The sequence below is a fragment of the Gymnoscopelus microlampas genome, assembly GCF_963454915.1.
Source record: "Gymnoscopelus microlampas genome assembly, chromosome: 15".
Taxonomy (NCBI): domain Eukaryota; kingdom Metazoa; phylum Chordata; class Actinopteri; order Myctophiformes; family Myctophidae; genus Gymnoscopelus; species Gymnoscopelus microlampas.
In genome coordinates, this window is record NC_139952.1 from 20,858,940 (window position 1) to 20,884,902 (window position 25,963).

At 42.5% G+C, this 25,963-nt stretch overlaps 3 protein-coding genes across 3 annotated transcripts; all 3 read right to left on the reverse strand.

The window, feature by feature from the left end:
• Positions 1 to 3,137: 3,137 nt before the first annotated feature.
• On the reverse strand, positions 3,138 to 4,338 carry hoxa9a (homeobox A9a; the record flags this gene model as incomplete). The annotated part of the gene is made up of 2 exons (XM_084080618.1): positions 3,138 to 3,379; positions 3,771 to 4,338. The coding sequence occupies 2 exons, from the start codon at positions 4,336 to 4,338 to the stop codon at positions 3,138 to 3,140; spliced, it is 810 nt and encodes a 269-aa protein (XP_083936744.1).
• A 4,469-nt stretch (positions 4,339 to 8,807) lies between these two features.
• Positions 8,808 to 11,405, reverse strand: LOC311061920 (homeobox protein Hox-A10-like; the record flags this gene model as incomplete). The annotated part of the gene is made up of 2 exons (XM_084080624.1): positions 8,808 to 9,082; positions 10,541 to 11,405. 2 exons carry the CDS (start codon positions 11,403 to 11,405, stop codon positions 8,808 to 8,810), a joined length of 1,140 nt encoding a protein of 379 aa, XP_083936750.1.
• A 6,139-nt stretch (positions 11,406 to 17,544) lies between these two features.
• hoxa11a (homeobox A11a) lies at positions 17,545 to 19,430 on the reverse strand (the record flags this gene model as incomplete). The annotated part of the gene is given in 5 exon segments (XM_084080105.1): positions 17,545 to 17,777; positions 18,637 to 19,291; positions 19,295 to 19,353; positions 19,356 to 19,400; positions 19,403 to 19,430. Coding segments are annotated over 5 exon segments (1,020 nt in total).
• Between the last annotated feature and the right edge of the window lie 6,533 nt (positions 19,431 to 25,963).

The window sequence follows — 25,963 nt, forward strand, 5'->3', positions numbered from 1 at the left end:
CTCATTCTAATTCGAGTGATGTTATGGAACTTTGTCGCCATCGCCTGGTAGCTGCTAGGTACTGCGGCATGGTGACGGTGCAATGCGCAAGGATTTCCCCCCCTGCCCCCCAAACCCACCCCCTATGTTATAGGAGGGAATAGCAGGGGGGGATAAAATAAATAAAAACGCATGAATGCAAATTGAATGTTTATTCAGTCACAATTTTTGTTTGTTATAGGCAAAGGACGGGTGGTTCTAAATAGATGTGGACGTCTGAATGTTATCCGGATCTATTGCGTTTGAAACTAGCCGTGAGCGGTTAGCTTTATGGCCCCTTCTTCTTTAGAAGGCTCTCGGCTGCAGAAGAACAGAGGACGAAAGGTTCCCAGGGCAGGTAGAGACAAAGGGTTGCTCGAAATGACCGTGAGTCCTGCGCGTAACCGTTGCTGGAGAGTCCAATAAAGCCTATCATTTCCGCTGGAACCTTTTGTCCTGAGTGCAAGTCCCACAGAAAGAGGAGGAAAAAAACAAATGGGTGCCATTCTGGAAACGGCCTAATTGTGTCTGGACGGCCATAAAGCCATTAAAACTGGAATGCCAGACAGTATAGCTGAGCCAGGAGTTTTATTGCACTGTCTCTGGTCGAGTCTTTGAAGTTTGGGTCCATCTGTGTCCCCTAACGCGTCACAACAACACTAGGCTTAATTTCCCTAAAGTACAACTTTACTAATACCCCTAATAGTGTATTGATTTATCTAAGGCTCTGGTGACAATTAAAGACACAATGGTGGCCCACAATGAACGTTTACAGCTCCAAGTAGACCTGCGTTATGTTGATGCTTGTAACCTGTTTTCGGTTGGAAACATACTTTCCAACATGCAAGGACATGAAGGGAACCTAACCACAGAGTTCATGAAGAAGACAGGCCCAGGCTACTGACTAGTTATCGTTGAATTTAAACCACGCTTGCCTCGCAGTACTCAAATATAAGTAGGGCTTTATTTCAATATGCGGTAATGTGATTATTATGGATTGAAATACTATAGAGCTAAAACGATTATGCCAGTTTATAAACAGGTTGTAGCTAGCTACTACAGCTACTGGCTGTGAAGTGGTGAAGAGGCCACAGGTCTCCATGTCATAAGCTGACCAGAAATACATTCACTACATTATTTCAGGCCTCAGCTGTCTGGAGCTCACGACGTCTTTTCTTGTTTTGTGTCCTCTCGCCTCGCAGCGCTTTGCACCCCATAAACGGTTATAGCGGTAATTGTCTTTTATGGCGGTATACAGCTAACAACATCCTCTGCCAAGACGCGCTTGCTCGGCTCAGTCCGAAATCCACACCTCCGAAATAGCCAAAGATCTCACTCTCTCTGAGTGTGTGTGTGTGTGTGTGTGTGTGTGTGTGTGTGTGTGTGTGTGTGTGTGTGTGTGTGTGTGTGTGTGTGTGTGTGTGTGTGTGTGTGTGTGTGTGTGTGTGTGTGTGTGTGTGTGTGTGTGTGTGTGTGTGTGTGTGTGTGTGTCGTTATGCACACTTTTTCGTGCGTAATCCTCCTAATGTCCAGCAACACGAGCAATCTGTGCGTCTGCCACTACTTTTGGTATTGGAGAGAGAAAGAGTTTGGCTACTCTGATACTATCCATGTGTATGTGTAGCCTATGTATTTTCTATGTCCTACCAATGGGTATATATTTTCTCGTGTGTGTGTGTGTGTGTGTGTGTGTGTGTGTGTGTGTGTGTGTGTGTGTGTGTGTGTGTGTGTGTGTGTGTGTGTGGATGTAAGAGAGAGAGAGAGTGTGTGTGTGTGTGTGTGTGTGTGTGTGTGTGTGTGTGTGTGTGTGTGTGTGTGTGTGTGTGTGTGTGTGTGTGTGTGTGTGTGTGTGTGTGTGTGTGTGTGTGTGTGTGTGTACACACACACACACACACACACACACACACACACATGCTTCCCTTCATGTTATTAAGAACTATTTCAGCTATTCATTAAATTTAGATCATGACGCTTTTGGTAGCAATAAAATAAATGAAAATAGCCATAAAAATGAAAAATAAAATTTGAACGGGATACAGCAGTTAAGTCATCTTGACTTGACTAGATGGACCATTTCTTTTTAGAAATGGATGACTGTCCATTACCCTCAGTAGCCTAATTGAAGCCACTATTTGAATGTCAATACAAAATATTATTTTGAATAGATAATTATTCTTACCATAGCAATGTCAAAATATGTGGATGAATGCAAAAGACCTAAAGGAAATAAGAATGGAAGGTGCATGCATTCGCATATATAATTTGTTTTATTCAATAAATAAAATACAAATTACATTTGTGAACCAAAAAAAAAAATCTGAAAGGTCAGCAGACCATGAGGTATTCATTTAAGTAGCCTACAGTGTTTTGTTTTCACTCTCGCTCCATCTCTCTCGCTCTCTCTAACAAACAGAATGTCCTTTCAAAACGTTACTCCCTGAAATTCAGACATAGCTCGCAAGCAATCTATATATAGCCTACTGCCGTCGGGGAAAAATAGGATTATTGTAGGTAGTTGAGAGATACCTAGGTAGTCAAAAACAAGGTCATTGTTAAATAGCTTCTAACATCTGATAATTTCATATATGCATTTTCAAGTGGCTTCTGTGGCTCATGCACCTACTTCAAAATGCTGTCATGTCGGGGTTTGTCTACGGTTTCAATGTTAGATTCAAACTCATGGTTACCAATAATAATAACAATAATGATGCCCCATCAATAAGGGAGAAACAACAATAAAATTAAGTACATTTTACAAACTATAATACAGTTGACTCGGATCTAGACACCAAATAGCTACAAACCAGGGAACGCACAGCTAGCAACATCCGTACACAAACGAGCACACACTGACCAGGTCAAATAATGCACAGCGACTTTTACGAGGTATTAATTGGAATCAACATAAAAAACGAATGGGCACTGTAAAAATTGTGCAATATAAAGGTAGTCGCGTAAATCTGAAGCCAGACATGCTTTGTACAAGACAAATGGGCCTAACAGCTTCTGTTATATGGTAAAACAACAAAGACAAAGGTCTACAAACATAGTCCAGCAGAGTTAAAGAGCTTTCGTACACCTAAAAGCTCCGTAAATATCCGAAATATAACGTTTTTTAATCACTCGTCTTTCGGTCCGCCATCTTTGTTAAACTTCTTCATCTTCATCCTGCGGTTCTGGAACCAGATTTTAACCTGTCTCTCGGTGAGGTTTAGCTGCCTCGCCACCTCGTACCTACGGTCCCTCGTCAGGTACGTGTTAAAGAGGAATTCTTTCTCCAGCTCCAGAATCTGATGCTTGGTGTACGGACAGCGCTTTTTTCTCGTGGCACTTGCGTGGAGCCAGTTGGACACGGGGTTATCTGGAAAGAGGGAGGGGGGTGCGAGAACTTGGGGTGAGGTCCGGTGACTTGACTGGCCAAATATCAAAACACATCACTCATATATATAACAGGACAAGATGTTAAAATGGTCATCCATTTTGGAGAGTGAAAATGGCTGTTGCGCCGTAAACGGGGGGCTGCAATAAGAGGCCCACGCTGGCTGAAACGAGCCTCCCTCAGCTGTCTTAAATGTGATACCTACAGTGTCTCTGGTCCTAGTGAGAGTGAGTGAGACCTGGCATATTAACAGCCACCCATGAGAGAGAATGGCACGTTTAGAATGGCACCCCCGTCACTCCACACATGCAACTGAATCCCATACAACTTTTACGCATTAGCATGGCTGAATACAAAGCGGTAAACCACTTACTTGGATCGAGGGCCGGTTTCTCCTCGACCACCTCCCCGCCGCCGACGTCCCCGGCCTGGCTGGGCACCGTGTCCTTTTCCACCGGCGACGCCGTGGCCACCGTCCCGTTGGCGTAATCGGAGAGCAGCAGCGCCGTGTGGGAACCGGGCAGCGCACTGTCCGATCGCGCTCCCAGAGCCTCCGGTTTGATACCGTAGTGATGGCTCGCTGGTAATCCTGTCATAGGCAAGGAGCCGGACATAGGCTCCAATAACCACGACTGCATGTAGCGGCCGTCCGTATCCCCGCCGACCGGGCCTTGGGGATGCCCATAGTGGTGATGATAAACAGAGGAGACGGCGCCCGGGAACTGCGTCGGAACGTGGCTCCAGGACGGGCTAAAGACCGGGGATTTGGTCGGGAAGGTGCAAGCCCCGAGCTCATTGTGGTGGTCGCCGATTGAGGCGGGCTGCCTGGAGTGCTGGAGCCCCCCCGGACCGGAGGGATATCTCGGCGCCGAGAGCTCCTCGCTCTCGGGCAAGATGAGGGAATCGACGTAGTAACTAGTCAGTGTTCCGGATGTCGACATGGCAAAGGAAAAAACAGCAACACTCTCGCATCTACGCACTCATACACAGATACATGCAAAAACAAACGCGCGCACATACACATACACACACACATACACCCCCCACACACACACACATGCACTAAACCCGACCTTACAAAATAACAATGTGAAGAAATCAAGTAGCAACTTGGCTCCTCAAAGAACTACAGTCGACTAGTAGTGGGGACCCAGGCTGCCATGCCATTGGGCAACGGGGCGCACGTGATCATAAAGGCTGAACAATAAAGGATAAATCAATCCCTCTGGCCATTAAACGCTCGCGGGGCTCTCCTATAACAACCCCTAGTTTTAAAGCAAAGAATTAACATATACGACTAACATCTGACAGAGAAAACCGTGAGATATACGTAAACACTGTATATAATTAAGGTAAACCAAAGCACAGATTTGGAAATACCCTTTTTCAATCAGTGCTGGTGTTAAATTGCCCACGTATCTATCCAAAAAACGAAACAGTATGCTTTTGGAAGGCTCATTTTACGAGGTATTTTATAAGACACGTAAGCACCCTACCAACGTTGCTCACACAAAACACATGGATTTTTTGGGGTATTTTTTTTTTTACCACGGCCATATTGAAGAAACACAAAACACAAAGGTGTGTGCTATGATGAAGCAGGCGCCAGGGTTTTAAATTATTTATGAAATGTAGTTGTAGGCTACCTGGACCATTTCTTAGGCCATATGGGGCATATTCCAATCTGTTGCATGTTTCTTTGGTTATTTATGCTTAACTACCAATACACATAGTTCCCTTTCATTTTTCTGTGGTAGGATAGGCCTATGTGCAAATATAAGCAAAGGTATATCCAACCAGCCAAATAACGTAGCCTACATCATATAAATCGTAGCATGTATGGTATAGCAGTAAGCATTTGGGATTAAACCATTTGTTATACAATGTTTTAGTTAAGGGATAACAACTAGGCTATAATATATAATATAATTCAATTATTATTATGCGTACTTGAAATGGACAGATTGCGTGATTTAGACATTCACATCATCACTCCACGGGTAGACGGCCAAAAAACTGTAATAAAACTCATTCCATTCTAACCTCAATTAACTGTACAAAATTATGCAAGAGAATACACTAAATTACCAACATTTATAGATTAAGAAAGTGCCCTCTGTGAAAGGCAAAACATGCACAAAATATAAATAGAACGTCGTAAAATACGGTATAGCAACCCAGTCTATAGTTTAGACTACGGGAGAACATGTTCACTATTAGGAAATTAACAACTAAAAAGTGTAAACTGGCTGATAGATGGTTTGGTGCATGGATCTAATTGTCCTATCACGATATCCTTGCTGTATTATTTGTAAGGCCATTAACACTGTAGGCTATACTATATTTGTATAGGCTATATTTACATTAACAAATAATGATGTGCCAATAGGCAGCCACGATACACAATTTAACGTGGTAGTAAAATAAAAGATAAATATATTTATTGTGCTGTAGGCCTACGTGGTTGCCTACTTTTAAAATTGTAAGGTGCCGGGGAAGCGCACACGAAAAACAAAACAAAAAAAAACAAAACATTAGTAGCCTACTAAAATGTATGTATTATAGCCTCAAATTCAACTAAAAATAAATTAATGAATGAGCACTGAGCAGTGAGTCATTTATCCTGCAAAAATACGCCTATCTTGCTATTTTGATTCTTTAATGCTATTTATATTTATTTCAAGTACAGCTACAAAGAAAAAACAGTTAATTCTGCATAAAATATGGGAACCAAACAAACCTAATGCAGCCTATATTAAACAACTATTGAGTTAATTTTATTACAATGCCATATATGCTTTTAAAAAATGAAAATAAAGAAGGCTAATAATAATAGAATAGAATAGTCCCCACTCAAAGGTGACCGTGAATGCGTGCGTAAACGCGGATCAGACATAATTATCAAGTTACGTTCACTAAAGCTAACTGGATCAAAGCTAATTTGGTACACTAAACAACAACCACATTGTGCTATGTGTGTGCTATGTTTATTACCAGCAACTAAACAGGGAGTTGGGCCAACACCCCACAAGGCCACAGGCAATTCAACTCGAAGGAATCCTGTTCACTGGCTTTGCCTTTTTAGATTTAAGGGCAAATACAAAAGGTGCGTCATGTTGGGCCACACAGTTCTATCACCTTGTTGATATGAAGCCATCACATGGCCCAGAGACACCAAAACACATAGGGAAATAGCTAGGTAAGGATTGTACACACAAGTATGTGCACTAAACGTAGACAAACACCTTCAAAAAGGGGGGAAATGGAGACACAGTCCAATGGCTCTCAGGCAGTAAAAGTAAAGGGTGTTTTAACACGGACCCAGTTTACCGCAGGGGCTATTCACTTCTTTTGCCCACAGATAACAGCCTGTCTGGCGGATCTAAATATCGCCATAAAGCCCTTCCCCTCTTTTGTGTTGGCCACACTATTGCGCAGTGGAAGCATCCGGTACTATTAACCCTCTGGCGCGCCACTGAGGTCGCTGTTGCCCACTCAACTTCCCCTTCCCCTCCACTGCAGTGGTCGTAACCGAGGCCTTGTCTGACGTGTCTGCGTCACGACTGACATGGAGAGGAAAAAAAAAAACATCTTAGCTTTTACGCTAATTCCAAGTCCACGATGCATTATAGCTATAGCTTTCGACCAAGTTAAATATAGGATAAACGTCGACCGAGGCTTAATGTAAAGGAGAGAGAAAAACCCCAAGTCGAACGGACAAGAGAGAACATTAGAGGAGACAGGTTAGAAATCCAACAGCATGCAGCCACGCTCTCCGACTTAAGCCCATGGCTTTTATAAGCATGGTGACAAAATAGGCCTACCTTTCCTCCACTTTCAACAACTCCCCATCACATTTATGTTCCAGATTTGCTCGCCTGACAGGGTTCGGTGTGTATAACTGGGGCAATTAAGACAGTTTCGTGTTGCAGGGGTTTCAAATGGATCCCAACAACATGAAACTACCTAAACCACTCGACAGTCGATCCATGGCCTCGCGTAAAACACACCAGACAAGTCCCAAATGCACCATCGGCGTCGTGGGTTCCACCATCAAGTGCACAAAACAGTCAGTATTGGAGAAAATGCAATTACGTTGTTTACGCTAGTGATATATGCTAAAGAGTAGCAAGACGCAAAATCCCACATTCACAATAGTAAAAACGACTTACCCGTTGTTCCAGCAGTGAATCCAAGCATTCCCAAACTAACCCAAATTGACTATTTTATCCACCTTTTGTTCTATGCGTCCACATTTCCAGCACTGTGTCAGGCCTCCTCTCCGTCTTAAAGGCTCTCTCACGACTGAAGCTGGGCTTTGAGGAGGGCGAGAATCGTCATATACAGACGAGTCATAAAACTCTACAATAGCCGGCTAGGCATGCAGCTGGACGACCTAGACACGTTATAGCCTCCTTGGCTAGGATAATATACCTTCATTATATCCGACAGCCATTACAGTGGCCTATAGAAACATGTTTAGCTTATTCCTCCAAACAAGACAACATACAATTACAATCAGCTGCTATTACACCCATTTTGGTTACAAATGCATTGTTAATAATACCAAAAATATATAGGCTATAGCCAACAGCGCTTTAGACAAAGCTGTTCGAATCTCTGTTTGAGAATTTCAGACAGACCAAAATAAAAACAAATACCGGTAATAAATACAAATGAATGATACAAATATAAGTTGCTACTCATTAAATGCGAACTGATAATTTATTAAGCATTACACAAAAACACAAGGTCATATTTACACCATAATGTACAATAAAAACATTCCTCCACGTTGCACATGTTCCTCGGTTTACGCCCTTAAATCAATAGTTTTTTCCTCAATTTATACATTTAGCTCATACATAGAATAGGCCTATATCATGGTACTACAACTAATGACCAATGGTGAATTATTAATCCCGTGTGTATAGGCATTATTATGTTTCAAAGTGATCAAAATTGCTAAAAATGCAGAAAATAGTTTCTGAATAACGTTTAACCATGCAATTCCAATTAAAATAAAATAAACATGTTTTATATTTGGATAACTCAATTTAGAAAGACTATTTTGGCAAAATTTGAATAGGCTATTGGAGCCATGTTCCGTAGGAACGACTATTTTGAATTGCATTCATTTAATTCCACTGACGACATAATATCCAACTGGACGACAAAAATAACAGAATGGAATCAACAATACAAAACACAACATCATAAAGACAGGGTGAACCCATAACATTCACGATTCTTTTTTTTTCTCAGTAGCTTCAGAGGACGATGCATTGGGCTTTTAGCTTAGCCTGAAAATATGCCACCCCCTCCCCTCCACAAATGAAATGAGTCATTTGAGTAATTATACTTTCCACCAAAATTTCATCTTATCCCCCCCTCCCCTTTTTCTTGTTCATCACGAAAAGCCATAATTGGACGTGAGTTCGCGGATCCTGTTTTCTCGCGTCATTTTCTTGAGTTTCATTCTGCGGTTCTGGAACCAGATTTTGACCTGTCTGTCGGTCAGGTGCACGCCCTTACTGATCTCTAGGCGACGCTCGCGAGTCAGGTACATGTTGAAGAGGAACTCCTTCTCGAGCTCCAGTGTCTGGTGCTTGGTGTAAGGGCAACGTTTCTTCCGGCCGCTTTTAGCTGTCAGCCAGTTGGCCGTGCTTTCACTTTTTGTGTCTCCTATAGGGGAAAATATAGGAGATACATGATAATATAGGAGTTGCTATAGTTCGTGCTATATATAACATGATGGGGAACTATAGCTACATAGCTAATTAATGTAATTATGAGAGTGAATAAGGGTCCATTTGGGTAAATTATACGCTCTCAGTTAAATTCACATTGTGTAGCATTTTACTGTCTAGGACTAGCCATAGTCTCTTCCTCCCTACCTTTGTGTGTCTTGTTTTGGTGTGTGTGTGTTGGTGTGTGTGTGTTGGTGTGTGTGTGTGTGTTGGTGTGTGTGTGTGTGTGTGTGTGTGTGTGTGTGTGTGTGTGTGTGTGTGTGTGTGTGTGTGTGTGTGTGTGTGTGTGTGTGTGTGTGTGTGTGTGTTGGTGTGTGTGTGTGTGTGTGTGTGTGTGTGTGTGTTGGTGTGTGTGTGTGTGTGTGTTGGTGTGTGTGTGTGTGTGTGTGTGTGTTGGTGTGTGTGTGTGTGTGTGTGTGTGTGTGTGTGTGTGTGTGTGTGTGTGTGTGTGTGTGTGTGTGTGTGTGTGTGTGTGTGTGTGTGTGTGTGTGTGTGTGTGTGTGCGCGCGCGTGCGTGATGTGTTGGGTGTGTGTGTGTGTGTGTGTGTGTGTGTGTGTGTGTGTGTGTGTGTGTGTGTGTGTGTGTGTGTGTGTGTGTGTGTGTGTGTGTGTGTGTGTGTGTGTGTGTGTGTGTGTGTGTGTGTGTGGGGAAGGTATGCGTAAAATATAGGCCTCCCCATTTGATTCCTCTGACTGTATAGCCTAGCTTGAATGTACAAACTTGAAACGTGCTACTAACAATTGCAGAATTTATAATAATTGTCTATTACATGTTTACACCAGTGGTCGAACAAGGGTTAAAGTTCAAACATCACTACAACGCCATGGCAAAAACATGGTAGAAGATAAAGACATTATGGCTCTTGGACTTAGACCTATATGTCTGTGCCTGTCCGCTATATGCAGTTTTACGCAGCTGTAAAAAAAAAAATCTTTCAAATTACACGTTGTTTATATGCAGCTTAGTAGCCTATATTAACCTTTCACATTTATCTTTGCTGATGTTTAGACTTCACACAATTAGGTAAAACGTTCCCTGTCACTTTGACTCATATTCTTATGTCTAATGTTTTGGTTTAAGGCGCATCGACTGTTTGGGTGTTGTTTATATGCTATTGTTTAACAGATCATATCCCTGCATTTTGTAGAAAAATCCAAACAAAAAAATAATACAAAACAACAAAAAATATGTGTCAATGGCAGTAAGATACCCTACTGGTTTATACAGCTTTTTTTTTTTAAACGCCACTTTGAATTGTTGCTGGAGCCATAAAGTTTACCAAAAACTTCACTTGACAGGTGCGTGAAAATCCTTCAAGCGTCGCATACCTGCATAGCATGCAATCCAAACAAACTTGTGAAGAACCACACCTTAAATGATCCCAACGCTCACCTTTGGTGGCCTTTGACGCTTTCTCTTTGTCAGCCTCTTCTGCCTCGTCAGCAGAGGAAGCCTCTGCATCCGACGACTCCCGTGCCTCGTCGTCCGCCGGCGGCCGTGCGTGCTGCGCCTGCAGGGCTCCGTTTCCCGAGGAGACGGGCTCCTCGGTGTTTCTCCCCTCCTGCGCCGTGGCTGGTGCAGCGGAGGTCGGCGTCGGCGGAGTGTGGAAGCGAGCGGGAGCAGGGGGGTGTAGGCCAAAATGAGAATGGGAAGGGTTCGGCTGGGGGCCGTTGTAAAGTTTATGAGAATGTGCGTGCGTCTGAGACAAGCGGAAGTAGCCCGGCACAGGCACAGAGCCCCCGCCACCTCCATCCGTGACTGTGCACGAGCCCGAGCCGGCGCCAGCTGGAGTTAGCCGGGAGTACGTGAGGTCTTCGGCGGTGGAGGCTTTGGGGCACTTCTGCGGCTCATACAGACAGTAGGCACTCTCTTCCTTAATGTTCTGCGGGAAGGAGCAGGGCGCGACCTGGGGACCCACCGGCTGCTCTTGCTCCATTCGACATGACCTCTGCGCGTCCATCCACATCTCCATGCTAGACATGTATGCCCCCGAAGCGGGCACCATGGTCTGGGGGCCGACCTCGGTCCGCTTGCCCATACCTGGGAAGTATCCATAGTTGTGTAGTCCGTAAGGCACATCTGTGGCGGTGCTATGGGGCACACACACGGCGCTCCCTGGGTAGTGCCCTCCACCGCCCTCGGTGCGGCCACTGATCAGAGAATCCACTAAAAACGCATTTCCAGACGGACTGTCCGAACATGACATTATTGTGGTGTATTTTGGCGAAGGGAGAAGATAGCCCTTTCTGGCTGACATTTCTTGTGCAAAACATGCTGGATATGATTAGAGGTACCCCCCTCTCTGCTGTGCTGCCTGAGAAGCCAATGGAGAGGCTTAGAGCCGGGCAGTCCCTCCCACTCAGAGGCTACGTAGTCATATCCATCATGGGGCTGAGGCAGAGAAAGCAGACAGCACAGCAATCAGTGTGTTCTCTCACCTCGGTTTAATGCACCACCATTACCCTATATAAAGCAGAGAAGTCTTCCACAATATAAACTTTAGAACATATTAAAATTGCGCTCATGGACGCTCGCAAAGAGGTGAAATACACACAGGCTGCAGAAGCCACCGAATTATTTTTTTCCAGAGAAGAAGTTTTAGTTTTCCCGTTTGTAGTGTTACCATGAAGACCAGATTACAGGCTAAATGCAACCAAAAAAAATACAACTATTAGTTTGTGTTGACCTATAGTTTTAAATATATCAAAACATGATTGTGGACAATGGCTGAAAAACCCAAAACCAAATCCCTTTCGTTTCAAACATGACTGTAACTCATAAAAAAAATGCCAGCAGAGGTTAAATAAAGCATCCCATTATACTGGCCAATTGAGATTAAAAGCAATGGGTTACTGAAACCCATGCAACAACAAAGGCATAAAATAACAAGCCACTGAAGTGGATGGTGATAAAATGTTTTAATTGAGGAAGATTCGCCTTTGGCAAAGGAGTTAGCGAGATACTTTTTTTTGTGGTGCATCGTCTTGCCTGAAGATAAAGATAGTATGCGTCCCTCTGCAGTAAAAAGGAGGGGTGTTAAGGATAATCCTGACATTTTACCTGGTCGACTGAATAACAGGCGCCCAAATACACTATTTTTCCAGACAAACGACAGTTGCTAAAATTGTACGGGTCTTCAGTTGACATCCTCATATTATTACCCTTGTATTATCTTGTAATTTGTAAACTATACTCAAAAGTACAGTTTTCCTTAGTATGCCATTTTAGCGCAGAGGTTAGGATTTATGAGAATATTCATAATGATAAAAAGGGCCGTGCGTATAGCAAACGAGACCGATGGCAGTAAGCTACTGAAAGTCGCCATGCCAGGCAAAATGTATATACATGTTACAGTTTCGATAGTAGTTTATACAAAAACATATCAATTAACGTACTGTGTTAATTTAACATTAGCTGCTTTAATAAAAACATAATAGCTACGTCGATGTTGACATTACAAGCCGCTAAAGCCAAGTTCTAATTTCATAGCATGTGTCTCATGACAAAGTAAATTAGTATGACAATAAATGGAAACTGTACATACGTTATACTTCAGGTATATGTACAGTTCGGTTTACAAGACATTTCCTTACAATTTACGTCAGTTTAGTCCAATGTTTATTTAAAAATGATAATGGTTCCTTGCGGGCCAAACTGATCATTACGCACAGCGTGGTAAGAAGTAGTAAAAGCCTTTACTTTCGTTTATAGACTGTTACAACATGTAAATATTATTTCGTGTCACCACAAGCTTTACCCTATATGACCGGGGAACCACGTTTAAACAAGAAATTGTACAAAATGCTGTATAGAAACTAATATTTGTTTGCGCGCCAAACTTATTACAAGATTGGAAGGGCCATGGCAGTCCAGGGTGCCACAGCAATGCAGACATAATGCTTACACATACAACAAGTCATCCTGCCGGTCCAATTTGGTGCAATAAGGACCACAATAAAACTCTCCCACTATTTCGCAGTGTCCTTGGCCATGTGCTCCCAGCTCGCTCCAGGTTGAAGTTAATCTCACCCAGCTTTGCCATTACCAGGGCCAGGTGGCGGCGAGCCCTCCGGGTTTGTTTGTGGCCTGGAGTCCATATAGGGTAAAATTTGGGAGAAATGCGTAAATTAGGCTCATTTGAGTTTTCAAATAGTCTGTCAATTGGCAGGTCATTTGTCAGTGAAAGTACACTGGCTTGTCCATTAGCGCGTTGGCGCTGGAAATGGACAAATCGGCTCTAAAACAAAACGTTAAAAAATCCCAAACAATATATTTGTTTAATTGTTTGATACCATGTTGTACTACATAGATAGGGATAATACAATATAGGCTATATTGTTTCACGAGGGAGAGAAAGGGACTAAAAGGGATTCGTGCGCTGATGTATGCTTTGTCAAAGCCGCACTGACCATTTGTGCTTTAGTAATAAACTCCCCTAAACTTAAATTGGAAAACTACTACAGACACACACTAATCAAACACAATAGGTTTCAATTCCTAAATGACCATTTCCACAAACGTCGGGTCCTTATAAGACACATGAGCCACTATCGGAAAGTGAATACATCAATTAATTATGTGTGCCCAGTATTAAATAGTTTTGGTCCGCACACTTCATGGTGCTGTATTGGCATTGAGGCTTATCTATATCTTTGTGTTACAGTTATTAATTACATCTATTAAATCCTCATTTTCACAGCTGCCCAGCTATTATTTCCTTAAAACAGTTTACTCTGACCACTGGCTTTGATCAGGCCCATATAATCGTGGCCGGAGAGGCCGTTTGAGCCGGATCATGTTCGTCCCGAGTGCAGTTATGAACAATAATGCGGGGTTTTATTACATCCAGCGGAAGCATTTATATTTTTCACAAGAGACAAAGGAAAAGGAGGCTCTGGGTCCACACGCTTGTAGGTCCAGAATAACCCCTCACGCCTTGGACTGACACCGAATACCCCCCACCACCCCTCCTCCCTCTCGCTATTCCTCTGAAAGACAGGAAGGAAAGGGAGACACGATCTGCCATATCACAATCGAATCTACTTTCTCAATCACATCCTTCATACACTTGGCACACGCGGAGAATGATGTGTTTTGGAAGGACACCAAATGCTGCAGAGACGGATTTCTTGATGAAAAGCTGTGGACCATGAATGAGCAAAAGGCCCCACTATAGCGGTTGTTGTGATTTAAGAGGAGGGGTGCATTAGCACGGAGACCATCAGAAAATGGAATCATTAGCCTAATTTTGTATCCAACATCCACCAGCTCACTGCTCTGTCGTTAAGATGGACATTAACTACTTCCATTTTAAATAATTAGGCCACAGTTACCCAAACGCATAACAGCCGTGGCCGTGGGTTGTTGTACGGGCTGCGGATTTCGCCAGGTACACGCGCGTACCACGCTATACCTCAACCATAAATACTCCGGAGCTCAGCAAAATGAATAGCACATGCAGCGTGGAGGCTTGGCACAGATGTGTTGCCTTATTAGGGCCTCCAGTAATACTAGCCTACCGCACGGACCTTAAAACACCAGCAATATTAGCTATGCTATTGTCAGGGGCCAAACACACTGCCTCCACGTGCAATAGCAGGGTCTCAGTATATACTGGAACAAGTACACACACACATGTTGAATGGCACAGAGCAACGTATACACCATTGCCTGTGCGCGTAAACAACTTTTACCTGCATGCATGAATGTTGAGGGATTCTTGTTGTGAGCGCTTGCAGACGAAAAGATTCCACGGCCATGACATTGGTCCCATTAGCGCCGCCCGGCGGTAAGGAGCAGGTAGTCGTCAGTCCAGTCGCCACCACCGCCACCCCAGAATCTTGGTGGATAAACCGCGCAAAGGGGAAAACATTCTCAAATGAAGTCGATGGGAAAGCAGAAGCTTTTCCTATCCGTCCCCTCCCTGTTGTCGCTCTCGCCTCCCTGGTAACACAGTTAATAACCTTGGGTCTCAGACAGTTTATTGCACTGCACTCCAATTGTACAAATGCTCCAGACTCTCAGACAGCTTTTATGGTTGCGTTGCTGCGGCAACGGGGAGGATGTCCCGTAATTAGGGACGGAATTCCAGCGCGCAGTAAAGGATGCGCGAGGCAAGGCCGGACTATGGCAGAGAGAAGCAACCATAAACTTCAGCCTCTCTCCCCGCGTTTATGGCCCTTTTGACTGTCATATATGAACGCCAATGCGCTGCGGCTAGCTCCCATAAACACAGTGATAACAACAGCAAATATGGCGGTCCGTGCTAAAGGAGAATGTTGTTAGAAAAGTATTTTCAAACCCCAATGAGTGAATGACAGGTTATAAACACACTGACACACACAGAGAGACTCACACACACACATACAGACACACACACACACACACACACACACACACACACACACACACACACACACACACACACACACACACACACACACACACACACACACACACACACACACACACACACACACACACACACACACACACACACACACACACACACACAGAGACACACACACACACAGAGACACACACACACACACACACACACACACACACACACACACACACACACACACACACACACACACACACACACACACACACACACACACACACACACACACACACACACACACACACACACACACACACACACACACACACACACTTTAAATTAAAATGCGTGGTTACAACAGACGTTATAAGAGTGGACTTAAAGAAGTTCAAAGCCAATGAATTTCACTATGGTATAGGCTATGTTGAATTCAAATTGAACATACAAATTAAACTAAGATCCCCAGATCGCTCTGTTTCCTAAAAATATAGCCAATCTTACAATGTATCTGTTATTCTGTCTGTGTGGACTAGTTTTAAAATTTAGAAAAGCATGTCACTAAAACACACACTGAGATGAGTTTATAAATAAACCTGATTTCTTTTTTTTTTAATGGTCTTCCTTTATTTTTGTCTGACAAAAACAAACGCATTATTCTCATATTTTGTATATGGCCTAACTAACAAAGGTTCACCTAATGCAGTAGGTTGGGCGCAATAGGATTTGGTAATTACGCCGTTTTTACATGTTGTCTATATATACAAACATATGAATGCTACACCATTGGTATAAAGATACATTTCTTGTCCGAATTCTACGTGCGTAAATGTAAGGTGGCGCGGAATTTCCCTTCACATTTTCTTTTACAAACGTATACCTACGTTACATGCTAAATGGAATGAATGCGGGTTTATAAAACAACAACCAGGCACAATGTCAATTGTTTCAATAATCTTTTCCTTTTTAATTTCGAAATATAGGATAATACAGAATATTTTGGGCATATCATAGCAACTGATTCAATGCGATGACCCTGACCAATGACAAGACGTCTGAAAATGTATTTAATGTATTATATTTAGACAATAACGTACCAAAGGATCACTGAGTAATGAAAAAATATTCTGTCGTGTGAATCAATGTATCGACATACTGAGAAGGCCATTGCATATTACCTGTATGAGTGTGTTAGGCCTGTGTCTCAGTGCAAGTCGACCCGTGGATCTACTACAAGCTTATCTCTGGTTTGGCCTGTATAACTAATTATCAAATGATTTGTATTAATAGACTCCACAAATTCAAACCAAATGTGGAAAGGGTGATGAAAGCTATACACAAATAGATATATCAGCCCTTCATTGGTCTACTGAAGGTCAATAATACAATTTGTGGTCAGCCCAAACTGAACAGGGACTCCAACAGCCTGTTACTAGATGGACTTTAAACTTGGTTAGCCGTGACATTAAATGACATAGTAAACAAGTGGCTACAAAATAAATAAAGTTCACAAACAGAAAACACATTACATTCTCATCCACGCAGACGCATTATTTGGTCACACCAAAGTCTTTAGTCTCAGTTAAGTCCCATATTTACCATCACGAACCCACACGTTACAACTTTTCTGACTTAAAGACATAAAAAAATAAAAATACGTCTTTTGATTACAAAATACACTGGGTCAGTCAATTTCAAGACTGGTAATGTTGCCCGCGTGAAAAGTAAAATTAACAAGGCGTCTGTGACTCACAACAGTACGAGCCTTCACCAAGCGGCATGGCTTTTTAGTGAAGGCTAATTCCGCTTTAATATTTTCAAATGAAATCTGAGGAGCGAAATAAAGTCATTAGAGGGCCTCAATTCATGCTCATCCTTTAAATGACTCAAATCATGTTTTACAGCTGTCCTCGAACTTGAAATTAACCGTCGAGCATGTTGTTGCTGCTGTTGCGGCCATTGTTGAGGCAAAGACACCGCCCGTCAATCAGTCCGTCAGTCCCACCAGCAGAGGATCGCAGCTGTGGCGTTTGATCCCCCCCACCACCACCACCTACAGTAGAGGATTGGACGTGTAATATTGTAATCTGTCTCTGTTCAGTTTCTTCTCCTTCATGCGACGGTTCTGAAACCAAATCTTCACTTGTCGGTCGGTGAGGTTGAGCATCCGCGAGAGCTGCAGACGTTTCTCCTTGTTAATGTACACACTAAAAAAAAATTCTCGTTCAAGTTCTCTGATCTGGTATTTGGAATAAGGACACCGTTTCTTGCGTGTCCTCTGTCCATCTGCAGGAGAAAAAAAGAAGAGTATATATACCGGTCACAGAAAATATAAACAGCTCAAATTAGCCATGGCTATGTTGCTCAGAGGGTTATGCGCCTTAATGTTACCCATATTACGCATGGATGAAAAAAATCTCAATAAAGGGCTTATCAATTTTGGCTTATTTCTATATTTTAGGTGCTTTATGTAAAAAACTATAATCACACTTAGAAAGCTTTACAAACCAGTACAAACCATTGGATTGCCTGCTATACAACACACTGTAGCATTGACCTTTTCCCATCAAGAATAACAAAACAAAACAGCAAGCTTCCCCTCGAATCCTAGTGGGCCACGGCGATTGGATGAAAGAATATTTATAAAAAATCCAAATCCATGCAACACTATCTAATAATATGTTTATACCTCAGGAATCAAGAGGACATGCAAAAATGTACAATGGTAGAATATATGCACACTCCATAATGGCTTTAACACAAGGGCTAGTATGTGCTAAACCCTAAACCAGAGGCACCACCCTCATTACATGCAAGCGCTCCTTTAACGCTAAGAAACCGTGAAACTAGTACATTTATGATACACGGAATTAAGACCATGGTGTATTACGATACATACGCATACCCTATAGTTTCTTTTTTGCAAACATCAGGCAGCGTTAGAAAAATCACTGGCCTGATGTCTTTCACGGCCAATTTCAATTCCAAGCACGTGATCCCGCAGTTTATAACAAAGTTTTGTTGGGGAAATCTACAGGCCCTCAATAAACCTTATATGCTTATAAAACAGCATATAAAAATTTTAACAGCAGCGCGCTAGATTGCAAACTTTCTCTCATAACCAAGGCGCTGACTTAATACGTACTGCTGCTGCTCGATTTCTCCTCATTGTTGCCGGAAGATGACTCTGGGCTGCTGGCTTCCTCCCTCGGCTCCTTCCCCTCTGTGTCCCGGCACGACGGCGCGCTCTCCTGCGCAGAGCTCGGCTGCTTGGTGGCCGCCTTGTCCCCCGTGTAGTCATTTGTGGAGGAGCTCTCCGACGTGTTCCCGTACGCCGTCTCGAAAAACTGGTCGAATGCTTGGGGCAGCACACCGTTTCTGCCTACATGGTTCCCGTAGAAATTGGAGGCAGCAGAGCCCGCACCCGTGTGGTGGTGGTGGTGATAGGCGGCGGGGTTGTTTTTGGCGAACATGTCCCCAACTGCCGTCTGCGCCGACAGACAGTCCCTGTGCACCATGTCCTCCGCGGTGGGGTAGCACTGGGGCAAATTTCCCCGGTGCGGCCATTTAGCGGACGCATCTATGGCAGCATAGTCCCTGAACGTCACCTCTCGCACGGGCTGGACTTGCGGCAGGTTAGAGGAGTAGGAGTATGTCATGGGGCGGGTAGACGGGGTCTGGGACAAAAACGAGGGCAGACCGGAGAAGTCAGCCCCCGCCGACACGTAGTAGGTGCAACTGGGTAGATACATGTTCGATCCGACGGGAACCCTCTCGTCAAAATCCATCATTCCTTCACTCTACTTTTCTATGTGGGGTTCGCCTCTATAGCCGCCCTTAACATGGCTCTGAAGCGCCGTGACTCGTGCCTCTTTGAAGCAGGTTCGCGAGGCAGAAATTTTGAGACGTAAGCTGACGTGGAGGGCCATCTCCATCCATTCCAGGGAGGCGTAGGTCACGTGACCGACGGCAGAAATTGACAGATTTTCAGCTAGTGTGTGTGTGTGTGTGTGTGTGTGTGTGTGTGTGTGTGTGTGTGTGTGTGTGTGTGTGTGTGTGTGTGTGTGTGTGTGTGTGTGTGTGTGTGTGTGTGAGTGAGAGAGAGAGATCTTAAATGGAGTTATTCATTGAAGGTGTAGCCTAGGTGTGTGTGTGTGTGTGTGTGTGTGTGTGTGTGTGTGTGTGTGTGTGTGTGTGTGTGTGTGTGTGTGTGTGTGTGTGTGTGTGTGTGTGTGTGTGTGTGTGTGTGTGTGTGTGTGTGTGTGTGTGTGTGTGTGTGTGTAGGAGAGTGAATGAGTAAGAGACATACTACTGCATGTCCTGAAGCTTGACATTGGTGCTTTATCGCTATGTAGGTCTAAATGAATTCCTCAACATGCAGCAAGTCAGAGAAAAAATATATAAACGCACGGTTGTTAAAATGTATAGCCTATGACAAATCGCAATCGAAGGTTTAACTACATTGAATGTCAATTTCCCATATGCGATGTGCGTTTTGAAAATGCATTCTGGGGTTAGATGTAATTAGCACTTTATGGAATATCATAGTATTTCACAATAAACGTGTGAAAAATACGCATTAATGGCTATTTCTTAAAATACAAATTGTGCGCCTAAACGTTGAACCTAAAGGCTAAATGATTAGTCCGAGACATATCAAACAACATCAACCAAATGAGTCCATAGGCAATAGGCGTATAGGCTCGGTAAACAAGGTTTTGAAGTCTGTCTTTGGAAATGTTTGGTCATCATTAGTTAACGTTTTACAGCACTGCATTTGGCTTTAGTGAACATTTGGTTATCATGGTCATGTTCAAGTAACGCTTGATGTTTCTCCCTGGCTGTATAGACGGCAAAACGTTCGGCAAAAACTATTACTAATTTAGGCAGATTAATTTACCTAGAATAATCAACCATGTGGCTCTAAAATGTCGGATCAATAGGGTTGAACAGCTTCTAAAAATCAAATATTTAAAAATAGTACAATTTCGTTTACGACAGCAGTGAAAGAATACGAGATCAATGTCCTACAGAAACCATGGGCCTATGTAAATAGATTCAATAAAATCTACAGGAATTGATGGTCAAAGTCTTTACACTAGGCCTATATGTATACTTTACTGCACATTCAAAAAATAAAGTCTTCTATTCCATGATGCAAAAATAGCAGAACTCCCGTTTTGCTTTTTAGACTCGCACGTGGGCACTAGCCTACTCAAAGTGCCCCAAAAGTAGGCCCACACACCAGTCGACCATCCAGTTCCACCCAGTTTGGGAGCAAATATTTATTTCAATATGCACCAGTAATGTGCATTTAAAAAAATAGCCTACTGGAAACCACTAGACATGTTTTAGGTGTTCATCTAGTGATTTTTCCATCCATGTCATGTATCTTCTATTACCCAGTATTTTAAAATGCCTTTAACCCTGTTTTGTTGATATAAACATGTGATATATAGGAAAAAGACCAAAGGCGGAACATCATTTCAAAGAGGGCAATGCTGCACCGAAATTAAAAATGACCGCTGCTATATCTCACAGTTATTGCGCAAAATATTCTAGTAACATTTCATCCAGTGTGCCATTCTAAAATCAATTTTTAATCTGTAATGTCATTAGTGGAAATATGCGGTTGGTTATAGGCTATAGGGGGCTTGTATTTGAGGTTTCAGGGCAGCAAAATAAATAAGCAGACATTTTAAACTGAAAAACACACTGACTGTAGTCATTTTGAACCTCGCTTATCATAAAACACAAGTAAAACCATGTTTTAGTTTTAGTTTTTTTTTTGTATTTATCTATTAGCCTATACTGTTTAGAATGTAGTATTTGCAGAAACAGCATTAATATCACTTTGCGCATGAACACCTCAGTCAAAGAGGCCACCGCCGAGCTTGTTTGGGAGAGCCTGCAACCTGACGCTAATGTGCTGTGAATGAGAGACCTGAGCACGGATTAGGACCGCCGGGACTCTCTGTGCCCCCACCTAGCTTTACCCAAATCCAGCCGGTGTACACATGGGGCCGCAAGTTGTGCCTGGTGGCACATAGGCTATGTAACATAAGCTTAAAATATCCCCTTTGCTAAGAAGCTCCAGGTACAAATTAAAAACCGGTGACTGTATCAGGACGGGGGAATACCATGCAATCTGTGTCATCCATCGCCTCTTTGATAGGCCATTTTATTTGGATAAATTGTAGGGTCACAAACAACTCCAGTCTATGCGACCACACGCTCCGCCTCTCAGTCAATCCAGACAAATTCTACGACTTGTGTTGGAGCTTTTAAGCTGTAATTGAGCACAGGGTGCCTTGGAAAACCAAAGCCAGCTCTGCACAGACCTGCGTTTTTATAGCTCCTATATAGTGTTCTACAGCGTCTTTTTTTCTCCTCGGCCAGACACCACAAAACTGGCCAGGCGTGAAAGGAAGTCGCCACCTACACGGACTCAAAGTCAGCAGCCGAGATTTTCCTGCGACGTAGAAAAGGAAAAAAAAGACAATACGAATACAAACATAGTACAGGTAAGAGCTAAACTTACTTTTAACATGTATATGATAAACCCATATGGCTGTGCAGACATTTGCACATTTTTGTAAAACTTAGACATAGTTCAAGTTTGACCATAGTAGACCTATATCAAAGAGTTAGCACTTTTAAATATGCCTAGATTCTGTTTTGCTGATCCACAGGCGATCGACCCGATTCAGTTTTGATGGTTAAAAGTTAAACAGAGACAGTATGGCGCAGCGTAAACGCTCTCAACGCCAAAGCGTTTTGTCTGTGCGGTCGACTTCAAGTTCGGGGGAGGGAGAGGGTTGCCGCCCGCGGCGGAGGGCCTTGTTGTACTGAAGAGCCTCTGACCATTTAAGGGCACAGTATGCCCCGGATGGAGTTACTTGTGATTGCTTTTGCATTTACGCTCCTGCATGCCCGCGTGCAGTTACTGCAGTAAACTATGTACCAAACCAGGAGAGAAAGAGTGTGCATGGCTTTAGGTTACAAGATGGATCGATAACAATGTGCCAAAAGAAAAAAAAAAGAAAAGGAAAAAAAAACTTAGAGACGACGGTCTAGTTTAATGAACTTCACCTTCCAAATAAGCATAGCCTAATAGATCCAGGCCTATAAGGCTGTGTATAAATCTTAATTCACCTCCTTTGAACAGTAAAGCGACGGTGACACAGCACACTGATATCGTGTTGCATCGGAGACTTGTTATGATTAAACACCGTATTTATAGTGTTCTCTGTTGTACAATAACATCTGCGTTCAACATTTCACAAGATCAGATTATTTTTTTATGTGAATGAAGTGAAAAGCGCCATGGTCCTATGAGCTGCATGAATGTTTTTATGAAAGAGGTTTGCCAAAAGGGAAAAGCTAAATATTATTTCTGTATAGTGACACTTTTGTCCCAAACGTCATTGTATTCATTTCTGTTTCCATCCGCTGTGATGTTCTTATGAAAGGCGTTGGTCTACAACAACAACAACAAAAAAATGGAGCTAAAACTATTAGGCTTTCTACAAGTGAATTAAGAAAGATTCGAATTCAGCCTTGGCAAGCAGGGAAAGCTTAATGTTTATGACAATGACTAAGCTACAACATTTAGACTACCCGTAGCCTACCATAAAACCTTGTAAGACGACAACTGTGTTTGGCAGCTTCTAAAAGACAGTTAAAGACCTTTAGCTATCTTGCAAACAAAGTTTGTCTGTTTAAAACTTCTCAGATGGAAAAATGGTATCCCCCTTCTCGGCCACTTTATCATTTAATGATAAAAATGAGTAGACTAGCCTACGACTCATATCGGCACGAGTATAATTTTAAGCATTATAGAATAGCGTAAACTATCCAGCTGAAGAACAGGAATATATCAGAGCAGCTGTTTTAATCTTTACAACGCCCATCCAAAAAAAAGATAGAAATATACACTGTGTGTGGTAGCCTATATAAAAAGACGGAATATGAAATAGTCACTTGATGGAAAAGTGCCATGGCTTGTGGGCCTATGTGATGCGCAAGGATGAGCGCATAGCCTACAGGCAAAACAAGGCATACACTAACCACATCTAGTCAATTTTCCTTAATATATATATCACACAATTTCTTGTCCTGCAGTTGTCGCACGGCCGCTATAAGCATATTGAGGCTATTTGAAAAATGTGCTTTTGAACTTGAATCTTGGCTGATGAGACGTAGCCGGTTATTGGGTTGGGTATGAACATGGAGAAGGGGAATATATGGCCTACGCCTAAAAGACACCCGATACCTATACGAGCGAAACTTCAAACAAATAATCGCAGATACATTGGTACAAATTAACGTACGGGAATACACCCATAGGCGTTAACTTGTTTAAATCAGCGGAAAAAACTGTTGATTTATCCACAGGTGACAGAAATGTGGGGCGAGTACGATGGCGACGACAGAAGGCCAGAGGAGGGACCACACAGGGGAGGACAGTACGGCGCCGGACAGGAAAGGCAGCTCAACTCCATGGTCAACGGGAGGACCTTTGACAAACCAATGGATAAAGTCCAAATTATTGTTATCTGCCAAATTGTCAACTGTGAGAAATACGGCCTAAGGACTAATGTGGTTGGACATAAAGAATGATCCGAGTTTTGTAGATTCACCAGCTGAAGAAAACCATACTATATTTAACGAGGAAAATACTTTTTTGGGGAAAGCTCAATGAGCTGAATTATTATTTTTTGCTTTGAACACTATATGCCTAAACTACAGCCTAATATCTCATCAAGAACGGTGAACATGGCAACATTGGGAACCATGTCTTGCTATATTAAGCGAGGATTTGATGGTGCGTTGGAAGGTCTACTCAGAGAATTTAAAAAAAATAATTAATTGTCAATTAGTGCTCTAACAACTTCTGTGCAATTTGAATAAAGAAAGGAGGTTCCAGGAGAATATTTGTGTAAATAAAAGCCTTTCAATTTATGCATTTAAACTTGTTTTCTCATTGTGGTTTTGTTTGAGGATGGCAGTAGGCCACTGTCGACAAACAAAAAGATAATACGCTACTGTCTATCTCTGGATTTTAAAGCTTGGGCATTTGAGTGTGGTTGAATGTGACTATGAGCCTACAAAAGACAACAATAATAATAATAATACCTCAGATTTATAGCGCTAAGTAGCTACTCAAAGTAGCTTTACATCGGGGCAAAGAAAAGAGGATAATGTATAGAAGGATATTGTATTATCAATTAGGCTACTGGGTTAATATCTTTTTTAGTGAATTGACAATTCAAAGCATACAATTTCAATAAAATGTAATGCCACTCAAGTAAGTTTATATTAGCATTACATTTCCAATCATTTATGCCATAGGTTAAGGTTTGATATCAGCCCGGCCCTTTGCGCAACTGAATTAGGCGTTTTTGTTGTTTTGTTTTCGGTTTACACATGTAGCCAGTATTTTGGCTAAAACTGTGTATAACAGCATTAGTGTGGGCATATAGGCTACACAGGATCATAGATAAGTTAGGGTAGATTTTGATGAACATCTAACAGTAGGCTATATGCGTGATGAAAATATTCTGCAAGAAAGCCGTCTGATAATAAAATACGCCCTGGTTTTAATTCAGGCCAACAGTCACCTGCATTTGGTATTAAGCGCGTTGTCGTCTGTACATTATTAGAAAAGCAAATAGTGGCTAATGACTGAACTGATCACTAGTCATTCAACCCAATTAGGCTATCATTCTAAAACCTAGTCGAAGGTGATTCGGACAACACTGTATCAGACCGTGGTGGCCGATAAAACAGGCAGATACGAAATATAGTGAGAATATGACACATTTCCCTGTTGACCACACAGTTCCGTGGTCTCTTATTTAGCCCACACATTTAACAATACAATGTTACTCATTATATTCAGACAACTTTCCTAATCCTTGACAACATTAAATAGAAACTAACTTTGATTCGCGTGAATCATGTCCGTGCAACATTTAGAAGAGCCATTGTTTCCCTCGTCATTCTTCTGGTTAGGGGCAAAAACACATATAAGCTAGTAATTGGCGTATGGGTCGAAAAAGGCATTATAGGGTATGCCAGTTGTGGTTTAATTAGTTTGCTATGTACAATTATCGTCACATGATATTAGAGTTTCTAGATATTTAAAATAATATTCTTAACAACAACATCATGGGGATTGGAAGTTTGGCATAATATTAATAAACCAATCCGTGCATCCTTTAAAATGAGGCTATACTTTCAAGCCAAATTGGCTCAATGAGCTGCTTAGACTTAATGTATAACATCAGAGCGACGCGGAGGTGGCTTTCATGTAATCTCGGTCAAGTGCTTCTATTTGACCGCTGCTATGACCTTGGATCAGATTCTGTCTAAGGTATTTTCTGGCGTATTAAGATGAGGTCCACGCTCCATGCTCTGAGGCTTGGACAAAGCTATAGGTATATTGCCCACTGACTGAAGGTTGCAGC